Source organism: Camellia sinensis, chromosome 6 (genome assembly GCF_055761805.1).
Source record: "Camellia sinensis isolate YWXY chromosome 6, ASM5576180v1, whole genome shotgun sequence".
In the NCBI taxonomy this organism is placed as follows: Eukaryota; Viridiplantae; Streptophyta; class Magnoliopsida; order Ericales; family Theaceae; genus Camellia; species Camellia sinensis.
Window position 1 is genome coordinate 109802663 of NC_138966.1, and position 16491 is coordinate 109819153.

At 34.3% G+C, this 16491-nt stretch overlaps 2 protein-coding genes and 1 pseudogene across 2 annotated transcripts in view; all 3 read left to right on the forward strand.

The window, feature by feature from the left end:
- The window catches only part of LOC145789102 (uncharacterized), a 249534-nt gene extending 234469 nt beyond the window's left edge, over positions 1 to 15065 (forward strand). Inside the window, exon 5 of the mRNA XM_082874431.1 lies at positions 14680 to 15065. The gene's annotated coding sequence lies outside the window, so the exon portion shown is untranslated. The remainder of the gene's footprint in view (positions 1 to 14679) is intronic.
- LOC145792822 (leucine-rich repeat receptor-like serine/threonine-protein kinase RGI4) lies at positions 3801 to 4926 on the forward strand (annotated as a pseudogene).
- LOC145793495 (uncharacterized) lies at positions 7746 to 12853 on the forward strand (the record flags this gene model as incomplete). Its single annotated transcript, XM_082876336.1, has 3 exons — positions 7746 to 10047; positions 10269 to 10652; positions 12600 to 12853. Coding segments are annotated over 3 exons (2940 nt in total), but the record flags the coding sequence as incomplete, so codon positions are not given.
- Positions 15066 to 16491: the final 1426 nt, after the last annotated feature.

Consider the following 16491-nt stretch of genomic DNA (forward strand, 5'->3'; position numbering starts at 1 on the left):
CCTGGCTCGAGCGACCAACCCAAAAACTGGACAGCAACACTTGGTTTACGAACCCAACCAACTTGAAACAAACTTGCCCAACACATCCCATAACTCCAAATGAGAAAATAAAGGACGACAACAACAATTATACAATGACAGAATAAACGGAACCTAAGTCCGGATACAATAATCAAATGGGAAAAGACCGGGGTCGCTATAAAAGGGACATTGATACTTGTGTAGGGACCAAAGTGGGATTTGAATGAAAGTGGAGGGTTGACTGTCACGATTTCATATGTAAAGACCAAAGTGGAATTTGACCAAAAGTGCAGTGGGTTAACTGTCATGATTTCATGTGTAAGGATCAAAGTGAAATTTGGTACAAAGTCCAGGGGTGCAAAGTGTAATTTATCAAAAAATCTTTGTGATTTCATACCTTTGTTTATGGTAGAAACTTTCAATTAATTAATCTTATCATTTAGTACAATGTATTATAAATAAATTATGGATGTAATAATTGATAAATAAAATATTTAATTAAATTCAAGTATTTTTATATTCCATGAGAGTTAAAGTTGGGACCTACACGAATTACTCCATAGTGGCTTACTCATGTTTAATTATTTAGCCCGGTTTGGTGACTTTAGTTTTTAGTTAAAAAGTTAAAAAATTATTAAAAGTTCTCAAGTTATTTTTTCTTTTTTTTTTTTTGGGTACATATCTTCATAAAAAGTCAAAAAATTAATTAAAATAGTCAAATTTTCAAATAAGACCTAAGTCATTTTTGTTGTTGAGACTAGAAATTGAACCTATCAGCTGAGAGCGGACTAAATTGCACATTTTAAAATAAATAAAACAATAAAACTAAACGTTAAGAAAATTAAAAGAAATTAAACATTAAAGAAAAGGAAATTAGAAACTAACAGTGACTACTTCACACTATAACAAATTAAAATTTTTGAGATAAAATTTAGTGACAAAACCATTTTTTAGGGATGAAATATCTTAATTATAAAAGTATTATTGTTGTATTTTTAAGACAAAATTGGACATTTTGTAATGAATTATTATTGTTTCGGAGCCAAAATTTTTATCTTAAAAATAAACCTTTTGGGGTGAAATTGTCTTATCTCTAAAAATGTACTTATTAGTGACATCTTCAATTTTGTTGGTGGAGGTAATTTTTTTAAAATAAATTATATTTTGCCCTCCTTATGTTTAGGAGTTTTCCCACTTCAGCCCTTTAAATTTATTTTTTTCCAATTTACTCCAAATCCTAACTTCCATCCAAATCTAAATAGAAAATGCCATGGGGCATAAAAAAATTTATTTTTAATACATAATCCAAAACCCAAATCCAACATCTAAACCCAAACCCAAACCCAAAAACCTAGAACTCAAACCCTAATCCCCTCTCTCTCTCATCTGCAAATTCAGCAAACCCTAACCCCAAACTATCATCATCTTTTCTCGAGGTTCTAATGCAATGAGAGAGAGAGAGAGAGGGTATTTTTTTCTTTTTTTTTGGGTTTGGATTTTGGGTTATGTATTATAAATAATGTTTTTACGCCACATGGCATTTTTTGTTTGGAATTGGGTGGAAGTTAGGGTTTGGAGAAAATTTGGAAAGTTTAGTAACATTAAGGGTTAAAGTGAAAAAAAAAAAAACTTAAAAGACCAAAATGAGAAGAAGCCTAAACATAAGGGGGCAAAGTGTCATTATTGTATTTTAAAGATAAAATTGGACATTTTGTAATGAATTATTATTCTTTTGGAGCTAGAATTTTTATCTTAAAAATAAACCTTTTGGGGTGGAATTGTTTTATCTCTCAAAATGAATTTATTAGTGACGTATTTCAAATTTAGTTTTAAAGGCATTTTTTTTTTTTAAAAAAAAAAATTTGTAACGAGTTTTTCATGACCCCTCACATAGGGGCTAGAATTGAACTCCTAACAATTTTTGAATTTTTTTTTTGGTTGAAAAATGATATAAAAGCTCACTTTCTAGATTTAATGATATGTAAATGATATGATTAGTTGATAATTAGAGAAGATATGAGAGAGAGTGTGTTGCCTTAGATATTTTAATTGATTGTCATATTATTGGACTTTAAAAGTGAGTTTAATTTTTAAACTTGAATAATAATATTTTTTTATTTTTTTATTTTTACTTTTTCAAACGAAAAAAATTACCCCCTAAAATCTTTATACATTGTAGGATCTATCAATTGACCATATCACGAGGATGCCAATGTTTTAATTCTTGCTCTAGGCAAGATTTCCACTCCCTTAAGCAATACCATCGTATCCAAAGATTTTATATATATAATTTTTTTAAAAATTCCTTTCAAAAGATATTAAAGTATGGGAAATCTCTTTTGAAATTATTCATGATTGCTAGACCTAGAGTAAGATAATTCTAATAATAATCATAATTAATCATTCAAATTTAATATGATTAAAAGTTATTACAAGTATGGGAAATCTTTATTGAAATTGTTCATGACTGCTAGTCCGGAGTAGGATGATTCCAATAATAATCAGAATTAATCATCCAACTTTAATATGATTAAAGTGTTTTTTTTTTTTTTTTTTTAAGGACTAACAGAAGCATGATCATTAACTAAGCAAACATGTTACAACAGTCTCCAGCTTGTGGGCCGGTTTAAAAGCTATTAGAAGTAGTGAATTCTATTACATTTAATATACTATTATCATATAGATTCCAAAATAGGTAAATTACTATTAAGTTTTACTTTTGAGACTTATGTTAAAGTTTTATTGATAAATTTATTAGTCTCTCTTGTTTTTATGAATAAATTTATAGTGATAAATTTATCAGTTAGAACTTGTAAGTAAATAAGTCTAGTTAATAAGACTGATTGATAAGTGCACCATAAATATTAGTTAAGTAATGATATGCAAATAAAAAAGTGATACAATGATGCCCGATTACTTTTTATTTTAAAACAAAACATATATAAAAATTAGTTTTATTCATCAAAATAACACTGATACATTATTCTTTTGATTTTTTTTTTACATAATTTGTATATATGAAGAGAATTTTCCATGACAGTTATATACAAATAACTACTTATAATAATAAATTTATGTAATACCTTATTTACAAATAATAAGATTATGTTCCAGATCTCTGTTGTACTATAGACAGAATTTCTTGGATATCCTTTAATCTTGCTTAGATTATGATCCATCTCTTTCGTATGCATCGATCTGCCATGATCTTATCGGTCATCAATTTGCCAAAATTGAACCCAGACTTTCTAGTGGAGGATCTAAACCAAAACTATTAAAAGGAATTGCAATCAGCTTTTTTTGGTTTTAGTTTTTTAAATTTATTTTTCATATTTTTTTGTTTATATTGAATTTTTTAATATTTTAAATAATATTTTTAATTTTTGTATACACCTAACATAAATATATACTTAAAAAGTATAATATTTGTGAAATTATTTTTTAAAAATTTACTAAATATCAAAAATATAAAAAAAAAATTTAAATAAAAATTCAGTGCATATTCATATTCTTGTGTATTTATTAATTTTTTAAAATATTTTTTTATAAATATTTTACTTTTTAGATACATCTAAAAAAATGTATTTGAAAAAATAAAAAAGTTGCTTTCAAAATTAAAAAAAAATACAAAAAATAAAAAATTCAATTTAAAAAATTAAAACCAGTGAATAGAATTTTCAAACCCAACTAATAATTTTCCAAGTTGTATTATCTATAAATACCTCTCCATGCTCTTGCAGCTCTTCATCCCTCCATCCTATTACTGTCTTTCCTAGCTTTCTATTCTATTAATAACAAACAAGCCTACAATGACATTCTTGCGCAATACACTTCCCAACCACTTTCTTTCTTTCCCACCCCTTTTACTCTGCCTCATCATCCTTGCATTGCCCACTTTTTTTGATTACGCTGCTTTTGCTTCTTCCTTAACTACTGGAAAACAACCAAGTGAAGCCACGGCTCTCTTGACGTGGAAAGCTAGCCTTCACAACCAAACTCAAACTCTCCTGTCCTCCTGGGTTGGAACCAACCATTGCACTTGGCTTGGAATTCGTTGCAACAAGGCCGGTAGAGTTGCCCATATAGACCTTCAGGGTTACGAATTGAAAGGTACTCTTTTTAATCTTAATTTCTCATCCTTTCCTCATCTCCTCACCCTTGAACTTTTTAAGAACTCACTTTACGGGGCCATCCCTCCCCAGATTGGTAGCCTTCGGAGACTCACCTTCCTTAGCTTGTCTCTCAACAATCTCTCTGGAACAATTCCGACGGAAATAGGCCAACTAACTAATCTAAGGTTCTTGCACATGAATAGAAACCTGTAAGAATTTATGTATTATTGATTGATGTATTACAAGATTGATTAATTACAATTCCTATACAATCTATATATAGAAGAAAATGTGGTAGTAGGTGTAGTGGAGGTGATAGTGGGTTAGGTGAAGTGGAGTGTGTGGTGAAGTGGAGGTAGGTGAAGTGGAGTGTGTAGTGGAGTAGGTGAAGGTAAAGATGGGAAATTCTAACAGCCCCCCGCAAACTCAAGGAGGATAGAAACTAACCAACTTGAGTTTGAAGAGAGGAACAAAACAAGAAAATACATAAAAATAAAAGAGGATAGGTGACACTGTATGGTCGTGTCAGACCATTGGTGAAGACACTGTATGGTGGTGTCATAACGTTGTAGAGGACACTGTATGGTGGTGTCATAACGTTGTAGATGACACTGTATGGGGGTGTCATAACGTGGTAGAGGACACTGTATGGTGGTGTCAGACCGATGTAGAAGACAGTTTATGGGGTCATGTCGGACCGTTGTAGAAGACAGTTTATGGGGTCATGTCGGACCGTTGTAGCAAACAATGTGGTGACAGTTGTTGTGACAGTTTACGGAGTCTTGCCGGACCCTTGTAGAAACTAACCGGAATCTATGTCGGGACAGTTTACGGAGTCTTGTCGGACCCTTATAGAAACTAACCGGAATCTATGTCGGGACAGTTTACAGAGTCTTGTCGGACCCATAAAGGAGCTAACCGGAATCAATGTCGGGACAGTTTACAGAGTCTTGTCGGACCCATAAAGGAGCTAACCGGAATCAAATGTCGGGACAGTTTACAAAGTCTTGTCGGACCCATAAATGAGCTAACCGGAATCAAATGTCGGGACAGTTTACAGAGTCTTGTCGGACCCCTTAAAAAATCGCATCCTCAAAAGGTGCGCCCAAATTTTCAAAAAGCGTGCCATCAAAAGGCGTGCTCACTTTATCAAAAGATGTGCCATGAAAAGGCGTGCCAGTTTGTCGGGTCGGTGGCAAGAGGCGCGCGATGCGCGTGGCTGCCTCGGCTATAAGACGGAGGCTGAGGCTGAGGCAGAGGCAGAGAAAAACTGCGAAAAACCTCTGAAAAAAACTTCGTTGTGCTGAGAGAGAGAGTCTGAAAAACTCTTCGTTGTGCAGAGAGAGAGAGTCTGTAACACTCAGTTGCCCAGACAATGGCCTCTTCTTCCTCTTCTTCCCGTGGTCTGCTTACTCTCTTTCCCGAACTGAACGAGTCAACAAGAGAGAGAACTGGTGCGGAGACCAGTGAACCGCAACCAAACACCTCTATGTTTGCTCCGTTGAACTTTCCGATGCGGTCGGTGGAGCAAAAAATGGCGGTGCAGTCGGATGTGGAGGCCAATCAGTATACTTTGAAGGCATGTGTGGAAAGCATGACGGCGGTCACAAATTTGTCGAACCGGCTGCAGAGTAGGACAAATGAGGTGCAGCATGTGAACTCCCAACTGGCTCTGCTCCAACGCATGTATAAGGATGCGCGAGCAGAGATAAGCGTGCTAAGGGCAGAAAACAAGGAGCTGAAGCGGAAGGCCACCGTGATGTTCCGATTTGGAGGGCCGCCATATGCGGCAGTGGAGGAGCAGGGAGTAGTGATCATGCCCAGTGGAGTGGGAAATACGGAGGCAACACCGGCAAGGGCCGCCCAGGACGGAGGCAAAAAGAAGAGACCGGCGGCAGAGTAGAGAAGGGAGAAAAAAAAAATTCCGCCTGTGGGTGGTGGTTGTGGATGTGGTTGGTTGTTTGTTTGTCTGTGTTGGTGTTTTTTTTTTTTTTTTTTTTTTTTTTTTTTGTAAAATTGTGATTGGGATTGATCCCCGGCATGAATAAAAGAAGAGTGGTGTGCAGTTCTTCTGCTGCTTTGTTTTGTTTTGTTTTTGTTTTTGTTTTTTTGTTTTTTTTTTTTATTTTTATTTTTATTTTTATTTTATTTTTGTGGTTGTATAAGGAAAAAATAATAATAATAATAAGAATAATAATAATAATAATAAATAAAGAAATAAAAGAAAATAACGGTGTTGTGAAAACCTGTAATGGGTTTGGGATATATATATATACATAGATTTTTTTTTTTTTTTTTTTTTTTTGTTGTTTAATAATAATAATAAGAATAGATTAATAAAAAAAACAGGTGTCTCGGGAGATTGGAAAGTGAAAAGGGGGAACATGATGAGAGGTGAAAGCTGGTGGATGAAAACATGTGAGAGGCATTGGGTTTAAAGAAAAGAAGAGTAGGTGGACAATAAGAAAATAAAAGAAAGGAAAAGTGGGGGGACAAAAGGTGGTGGACAGTTGGATGAAGAGAAAGGGAAAAACCCAGATCAGTTCATGGATGAAAATATGCTGCAGTGAACTCGATAGCATTGTTTTAGTTGGCTTCTTGGAAAATGCTGGAGCTTTATTACTTGGAAATGCACCAATTCTCCTCGAAGCTGAGCGGTCTGAGCTACTCATAGGAACAGATTGTGGAGAGTCAACATCATCCTGATGTTCAGGATGATGTATTTGGTTTTGAGAAGGCGAAAGCTGTAACTGAAGATGTCAGTCATGTTTTTCATGATGGGTCACCTGATGTCCAGCGCAATGAATTTAGTGGAGATGCGGCTGAAACAAGGGCTGCTCAACATGAGGAGCATGTTCAGGAAAACCAGGCTTCCTTTGCCGAACTGAGCCTGAATTTATTATCCGAAAACTCTCTTACACAGACACTGTCAGAGGAAGAAATGAGGAGGTTAGAAAACCAGCAAGTGGCGGACTGGCGGACTTGTTGTGCCCAGGCGGCAGTGGCGCCGGCGTAGAAGGCAAGGAGGAAACGATGGTGGCTCGATGTCGCCATTGATGAACAAATATGTGTGAGGCAGAGAAGAGTTCAGCTATGACTTTCTGGCAGCGGAGTGAAGGTACGTGTAGAGGTCCGGCGGGCGGCCAAGACGAGGTTACCGCCCGCCAGTGAAACGAAATTATTAGATTCTAAACCTGCTCTGATACCATGTAAGAATTTATGTATTATTGATTGATGTATTACAAGATTGATTAATTACAATTCCTATACAATCTATATATAGAAGAAAATGTGGTAGTAGGTGTAGTGGAGGTGATAGTGGGTTAGGTGAAGTGGAGTGTGTGGTGAAGTGGAGGTAGGTGAAGTGGAGTGTGTAGTGGAGTAGGTGAAGGTAAAGATGGGAAATTCTAACATTTTTTTTTTTTGTGAAAAAGTACTGTATTATTGATTGATTGTATTGATTGATGTCTATTACAAATGATTCCTTATATAGATGTAGGTGTAGTGGAGGTGATAGTGGGTTAGGTGAAGTGGAGTGTGTGGTGAAGTGGAGGTAGGTGAAGTGGAGTGTGTAGTGGAGTAGGTGAAGGTAAAGATGGGAAATTCTAACAAAACCCAATCGGTGGCCCCATCCCTCAACAAATAGGATTGCTCAGCTCTCTCAATATGCTCACCTTGCAAACTAACAATCTCACGGGTTCAATCCCTTCTTCAATTGGAAACTTGGCCAACTTAACCCTTTTGCGCCTTTATGACAACCAACTTTCCGGATCAATCCCTCAAGAAATTGGAATGCTGAGGTCTCTCGTTAATCTCGAACTCTCAACGAACAATCTCACTGGTTCAATCCCTACATCTATAGGGAACTTGGGCCACTTGAGCACTCTGTATCTTTATAACAACCGACTTTCCGAATCAATCCCTCAAGAAGTTGGGATGCTGAGGTCTCTCATTATTCTCGAACTCTCAGGGAACAATCTCACCGGTTCAATCCCTCCATCTATAGAGAACTTGGGCAACTTAACCACTCTACACCTTTATGACAACCAACTTTCCGGATCAATCCCTCAAGAAGTTGGGATGCTCAGGTCTCTCGTTGTTCTTGAACTCTCAGGTAACAACCTCACGGGTGCAATCCCTGCATCTATAGGGAACTTAAGCAACTTAGCCATGTTGCACCTTCATTACAATAGGCTTCTTGGATCTGTTCCCCCAATGTTCAACAATCTTACACATTTGACTGAGCTTGCTTTAAGTTGGAACATGCTCAATGGTCATATCCCAGAAGGCCTATGCTTTAATGGATTGCTGGTTAGATTTACAGCAAATGATAATAATCTCATAGGTCCCATCCCAAAAAGCTTGAGAAATTGCTCTAGCTTATATAGAGTTAGGCTTGAAAGAAACCAACTTTCAGGAAATATATCAGAAGATTTTGGCATATACCCAAACTTGGATTACATTGATTTGAGTCATAACAATTTCTATGGTGAGGTATCCCAAAAATGGAAAAAGTGCCATAATTTAACTAGTCTCAAAATATCTAACAATAATATTTCTGGTGAGATACCACCTGAAATAATGGATTCAACTCAACTATGTCTCCTTGACCTCTCTTCAAATCACCTAGTTGGACAGATCCCAGTGAAATTGGGAAAGATGGTTTCACTGTTCAACCTTAGGTTGGATGATAATCATCTATCAGGGAATATTCCTCCAGAATTCAGCAAGTTGTCTAATCTACAATATCTTAACTTGGCAAGAAATGATCTGAATGGTTCAATCCCTGGAGGATTAACGGAGTGCAAGAATCTTTTGGACTTGAATTTGAGCAACAATAGATTTGGGGGAAGCATTCCTGCTGAAATAGGTCGTGTGCATAACCTTCAAAGTCTTGATCTTGGTCACAATTTGCTCATAGGTAAGATACCACAGCAGATTGGAGAATTGCAAATATTAGAAATACTAAATCTCTCTCATAATGAACTCTCTGGTTCCATTCCATCATCTTTCGATAATATGTTAAGTTTGACATCGGTAGATGTATCTTTCAATCAGTTGGAGGGTCCCATTCCTAAAATGAAAGCCTTCCGTGAGGCTCCATTTGAGGCACTCAAAGGTAATAAAGGTTTATGTGGTAATGCTACTGGTTTGAAAACTTGTCCAGCAAAAATGAACAATGGGGAGAGTAACAAACTTGTGTTACTAATTGTTCTTCTTTTAGGATTTCTATTTCTTTCATTAATGGTTGTCAGAATAGTACTCTTGGTTTTTTGTAAAAAATATAGGAACACGAAAAATGAGCCAAGTCAAGTAAATTTTGAAAAATTATTTGAAATTTGGAGCTATGATGGAAATATGGTGTATGAAAGCATCATTGAAGCGACTGAAAACTTTAGTACCAAACATTGTGTTGGGGAGGGAGGATGCGGTGCTGTTTACCGAGCTGATCTCACAAGTGGTCAGGTAGTTGCTGTGAAGAAACTTCATGTATCACCCGATGGTGACTTGGCTAATCTGAAAGGCTTTATGAGTGAGATCCGTGCATTAACAAAGATTCGCCATCACAATATTGTAAAACTTCATGGCTATTGTTCACACCGAAGGCACTCGTTTTTGGTTTATGAGTTCTTGGAAGGGGGAAGCTTGGGAAATATATTGAGCACGGAGGATCATGTATTATACTTTGATTGGATTAAGAGAGTGAATGTTGTCAAAGATGTGGCAAATGCTTTGTCTTATATGCACCACGACTGTTCACCAGCAATCATCCATCGAGACATATCAAGCAAGAATGTTTTGCTTGATTTAGAGTATGGAGCTCACATATCCGATTTCGGCACAGCTAGATTTATGAGGCCTGACTCATCCAATTGGACATCATTTGCAGGGACCTTTGGGTACACTGCTCCTGGTATGTAATGTTCATTTTATTTTATCAATCATTGCATATTAAGAGATTTCTAATCTTGGATGCTATTGCACTCGAATTGAAAAGGTCATGGAACTTCTAATTGTTACTTTGATATGGAGCATGAGCAAGTGCATGTTTCTTGTTTTTCTTTTTTCTTTTTCCACCTTTGTTTTTTTTTTAATTACTATTTTCTTCTGTTGGTTATTTGTTTCATTTGGTAGAACTTGCTTATACAATGGAAGTGAATGAGAGGTGTGATGTTTATAGTTTTGGGGTTCTCACATTGGAAGTGATTATGGGGAAGCATCCGGGTGATCTAATCTACTCTCTGTCATCATCGTCATCCTCTTCCTCATCCACATCAACTGCACATGGGATATTATTGAAGGATGTGTTGGATCAACGTCTCGCAGCACCTGAGAATCAAGTGGCAGAGCAAGTATTTGTGGTTGCAAAACTAGCATTTGCATGTTTGCAAGCCAATCCAGTATCTCGGCCAACCATGAGACAAGTTGCCATGAAGCTATCAGATGATCGAAGATCACATCTGCAAAATGAATTCCACATGATCACGTTGGGACAACTAATATCAACTGCTCAACCTCGTGAGTATTTGCCTTCTATCCTTGGACTATATGTTGTTCTTGTTTTCCATTTTCTTCTTAGATTGTTCAATTCCAACCAACCCTCTTTTCTAGTATATTTTTCTGCTCTTTTATACTAATTAGCATTTTACAAAACTTTTTAATGGCTAATTTAAAACCATCCTAAATCTTCATGTTGGTGTATTTAGTGGGCTGTTTTCATTGGATTTTTTGCAAGCTTTTTAAATGAATAGTTTCAATAAAAAATTTCTACTTTTTTATCTTGAATTTATTTGACATTTGAGTTGCTCATATTATTTATACATTTATAAGCTGTAAATTCCACATTAGCTTTTTTACTCTTATTCTGTATGTCGAATTTGGTTGCTCTGTTTCTTACAAAGTAGTGTTGTACTATGCAGGCAACTAGTGCCCTTAGCCATCCAGTCTAATTGAAAGCCTTTTGAGGTAATTTGATTTCGAAATTGATATATAGGACCTTAATATATGGGATAATTACTCATAAGTCTTATTAATTGGATTTATTTACTCATAAATCTTAAGTGATTTTTTTTTTAATACATATTTGCCTTTTATTTTAATAATGAGAAAATTTTGAAACTTTATACATATATATTTTGTGTTTGTGAAATGATTATTTAATACTCGTAATGATACTAATAAATTTATTAAAGTGATAAATGATTAGGACATTTTGACTTTTGTTTATAAGTTTTGCTTATATTAGTTTATTTGTGTTGGTTTGCATTAAAATATGATGCGAGAGGTGTAGCTTGTTAAATGGTAGTTTTTTAATAAATATTTTTACAATAATAAATTTGATCCATAGAATCTATCCCTTAATGTACAGGCTTTCAAAAAATTAGGACCATAAAAAATTAAGGCTTATAGAAAGGGTTTTATTCGCTTTATGGTTAAGCCACCCATGTTTTAATTTTAATTTTTTTTTTCATGCTGCTTCCATTTCTTTCACAAGGCCATCTACTCATATTAATGATTATCTACTCATATTAATGATTTCATGCTGTTTGGAAGGATTAAAGACCACCAAGATCAAGACCAAGAGCTAATGAGTTAGAAGAAGCATTGGCTGGTGCACATATGGCTCTTAGGACTGATGTGTGGCTGACTGCGTGGACCTGCGTAGTGCTATTGTAGCTTTTATGTAAAGGCTTAGAGTTGTTCTCTGTTTTGTCATTTGATTGTTTTAGTTGGTTTTTTGTTTCTCACCAACTTGCAGTGATGTGCTTGCAAATGATTATGTTTTCTGTTTAGTGTCAACTTAATTGGGATCGGATGGTCTTGCTATGATGTAGTCTCGCATTTTCCTTTTTTTCACTTTGTTGATGTTTTATTTGTTTATATGCTGGTCTTCATCAATAAAATTTTCTCTTTTGTTGATAAATTTTTTTTAAAAAAAGAAAAGACAGTGACTTTTGATGGCGCTGTAACGTAGGTATTTTATTTATTTTTTTCCAAGTTTTTCATTTTTCTTCTATAAATCTTTTCTTCAAATCCATAATCTATACATAACTAGAGTTCCAATCACACAAGAAAAAGAATGGAAAATAGGACACCTAAAGTTTTGGAATTGGACAAATGAACGTGTTACATTAAGATTCCTTGCCTTTTATACATGGCAAAGGCAAATCATTGGTCCTTCACAATTATTTATATGATTTAGAAAAAAATTATTTTTGCTTCTGCGTGTTTCATTAAGATTTCTTGCCTTTTATAAGGGCAAATCATTGGTCCTCCACAATTATTTATATGATTTAGAAAAAAAAAAATTTTGCTTCTGCGTCAAATTCATGTGATGTTTTTATTTGATACTTATTTGTTAAAATAATGAGATTCAATACTTTTTGTTAGATTTTTCAAAAATAACTTGACAAATTTCAAATGAAGAATAATGGAGAGTAATGCTCCAAAACTATAAAATTGGAGGTGAGGGTGAGGATTTGGGGAAATCGTTGTCTGATTCTGGCAAAATTGGACCAATTTCGATGGAATTTGGGGACTTTGATCACAATACAGAGATGGGTATTGGTGATAATGCAAATTCTCCTGAAAGGTCAGAGCTTTTGGGGGAAGAAAAAGGTCGAGATGGCGAGGCCGGTGGAGATGTGGCTTCGAGTGGTGAAGAAAGTGTTGCCATAGGATCAGTGAAGCCAAGTGAGGAAGAGAAGAGGGTTTTGTAATCTTGGGACGAAGGTTGTATACGATGAAGCGGAAGAGCCAAAAGCTTGCAGCTGAAGGTTACCATGGATGATAAGGTCAGTTATTCTGTGGCATTTAAGTTCTGTTGGATAGTTGTGGATTTTCAAATCAATGTATTGTAATTTGTAGGTCAAATAGATAATATAAAAAAAATGGAATAAGATAAGTTGACACTTTTGTAGGTTCCTTATATCTAGAAATAGAATCTTTGAACATGATTTCAAATAACTAATTTTAGATAGTTGTTTCAAATCCATCATGTTCACATTATTTATCTTTGAAATTCATAAGTAAATTATTATATCTAAATTGAGTTATTGTCTTTGAATGATTAAGGTCAAATCCTTGATTTAAAATCTACATCTATTCAAACTGACTCTTTAATTTCATCTGGTTAATTTAGTTTCCAACTGCTATTTTTCTTATTTCATGTTATTGATATATCACAAAATGAGTACCATTTAACTCTGACATTGTATTTTGTAGAGTATTTTCACCTTAATTGCTATTTTTGGTTGATGGGTTAACCTTGAAAAACGAAAAAGAATCAAATTTCTAAATTTTGAATATTTTATAAATAGGCTATGGAAAAGAAAATATTGCTAACTTAGCATCACACAAGTATATGGCTTTTCAATTTTCATTTTTGAACCAACTCATAGCACAAGACTCTTTTATTTGGTCTGATAATTTTTTTAATAAAAAGATTTCGCTTTTTGTTCTTTACCTGTTGGTTTTTTAACAACTAAATCAAATGGTAGGTTACGTGTTGCAATCTATTGGTTTCTTGCAGTTTACAATTGGGGAACTTGCAATCTATTGGTTTCTTGCAGTTTACAATTGGGGAACTTTCAGTTTACCTCATATGGTATAGGACTTGTGCACGCCATTTGGAAATAACCACTTAATGCCTTGTGGTTTTTAGACTAAAATGACCTGCCACAATTTCTTTCCAAATTAACAAGAAGTGCATTACATGCACCAGCGTTGAGAGTTAACCATTTGTTAAGACAAAAATACCCTTGTAACAAAAAATCTGTTTTTTTTCTTCTCTCTCTACTATTTAGCTCTCCTAAGTTGTTCTATCTTACAAAATGCCACATTCCCCAAGTTGTTCTATTTTAACCTGATTGCACAAATAGAACATGCTTCCCCAAGTTGTTCTTTGGATGCATAATTGGTGTTCTCTGCCTGTTGGAATATTGAAATACTGTTAAATATTGTATTCCTTTTTTCTCTTCCCCCCTCCCCTCCCAGGGGGTGTTTTTTTACTCATTCATCTTTGGACCATAGCATTATTTAAGGCCCCCGTCTTTAAAATTATTTATTGAGTGATGTTGTCTAGATCAAGGTTTTTTTAAATAGCTGCTCGCCTACTTGGAAGAAGTAGGCACGTGTTGGCTACTTGGCCTAAGTATATTGACAAGATGACTAGACTTTGAATGTTGGTTTTCCTTTTTGATGCTAATAGTTCTTTTTAGAATTGAAACATTGCAAGGAAAATAAAAGGAGAAAATGTCATTTACATCGATGTACCCCATCAGAATTAATAGTGAATGGACGTTGTAGGCTTGGGATATATGTAATCCTCATTGGGAGATTTTTATTTATTGATTCTTCTACATTATCAACTAGGATTGGACCACATGTAAGTCTCGTGGTGCTAAGAAAACAAGGTCCCTCTTTTCATCTATTCTTTGCTTGCAGCAGTTTAAGTAGTCTTCAAGGGAAGGGGGCAAGACCTGATTCATAATTGGTGCTTAACATTTTTTGTTTTTATTTAAATTTTTTGATTGATTATCTGCAGAAGGTATCTCAGTTCATGAGTCGCGCTGCACATCTTAATGAAGCTTTCTCAGTGGTGAAACAGGTCCCAGTCATACGACCAACTCTGCCTGCGGCTGGGGTGACTGCATGACCTGTGATGAGTTTGAGATGAGATTCAGGTTGTTAAATAGAGCGAGAATGCAGTATGTTCATGGGTATGTGTACCATGATTATGTGTGCGGTTTTTATACCGTTACTTGTATAATCATGAGGTATGTGTACCATGATTATATATGTGGTTTTTATATTGTTACTTGTGTAATCCATGCGTTCAGGCTCTCTTTATGTATTATGAACCTTCAAAATCGCTAAGAGACTTCTGTATCAATTTACCGTGTGTGCAAACTTGAAAGTTGGTTTCTTTCAGTGTCCCTGATATTTCTATTCACTTGACTAATTCTGTCTAGTATTTTTTGTGGTATTTGAACACTCCAAAAGTGAATTTTATACAAATCTGCTACAACTTGCTATGTTAAAATAACACAGAGCAAATTAAACTTTGCTCTCTTCATGTTTGATCATTTTTTCATTTTAGCTCTTAAAGTTTTTTCCTCCATTTTGGATCTTTATTTTTGAAGTTTTTTTTTCCAAAAGCTAACTGTTGTATAAAAATATTTAATTATGTATAATTCACATTTCTAATATAAATCTAAACTTCAGACAATTAATGTAGTATTTTTTGTCTAATTTGAACGGAAGTTAGTTTTAGAAGTAAATTGTGAAAAATTTCAAACATGAAAGGTGAAAGTGAGAAAATGATCAAAATTAAAATGGGCCAAGTGTAATGTATCAAAAAATTATACACAAAAATTAAGTGAATGTAATGAAGTATTATAGTTACCATTTATTCACATGGTAATCAGTAGTGCAGTGGTTAATTCCGTATTTTCAACAGTTGATTTCCTAGTGTGTGCAAACTTAAATGTTGATTTCTTTCAGTGTCCCTGATATTGCTGTTTACTTGACTAATCCTATCTAGTATTTTTTGTGCTATTTGAACACTCCGAAAGTGAATTTTATACAAATTTGCCACAACTTGCTTTGACAGCACGTATGTTAAAATAACACTCTCTTCATAGTTGGTCATTTTTTCATTTTAGCTCTTAAAGTTTTTTCCTCTATTTTGGATCTTTATTTTTGAAGTTATTTTCCAAAAGCTAACTTTTGTATAAAAATATTTAATTATGTATAACTCATATTTCTAATATAAATCTAAACTTCAAACAATTAATGTAGTATTTTTTGTTTAATTTGAACAGAAGTTAATTTTAGAAGTAAATTGTGAAAAATTTCAAACATAAAAGGTGAAAGTGAGAAAATGATCAAAATTAAAATGGGCCAAGTGTAGTGTATCAAAAAATTATACACAAAAATTAAGTAAATGTAATGAAATATTACAGTTATCATTTATTCACATGGTGATCAGTAGTGCAGTGGTTAATTTCGTATTTTCAACAGTTCTTTAAAAATTGAGAATTGCATCACAATGGATTGACCAAAAAATATTCATAAAAAGGGGTGAGGTGTAACTTTTTCTATGAATTCTTCGCAACAAAAAAAAGTTGCATCCATGTTTTTAAATCATTTTTCATCTTTCACCATGATTGTAATTTTTCCTTAAAAATAAGCCTGTTTTTCATTTAAAATGGGTGTGCTGATTTATTCAGACCGAAAGTTGGACAATCAATCAGAGTGTTTTTTTATAATAAAAAAAAAAAGAAAAAGAAAAAAGAAAAGAAAAGCTACGGCTCTGAAAATACAATTAAAAGATAAAAGCATAAAAAAGATGCAT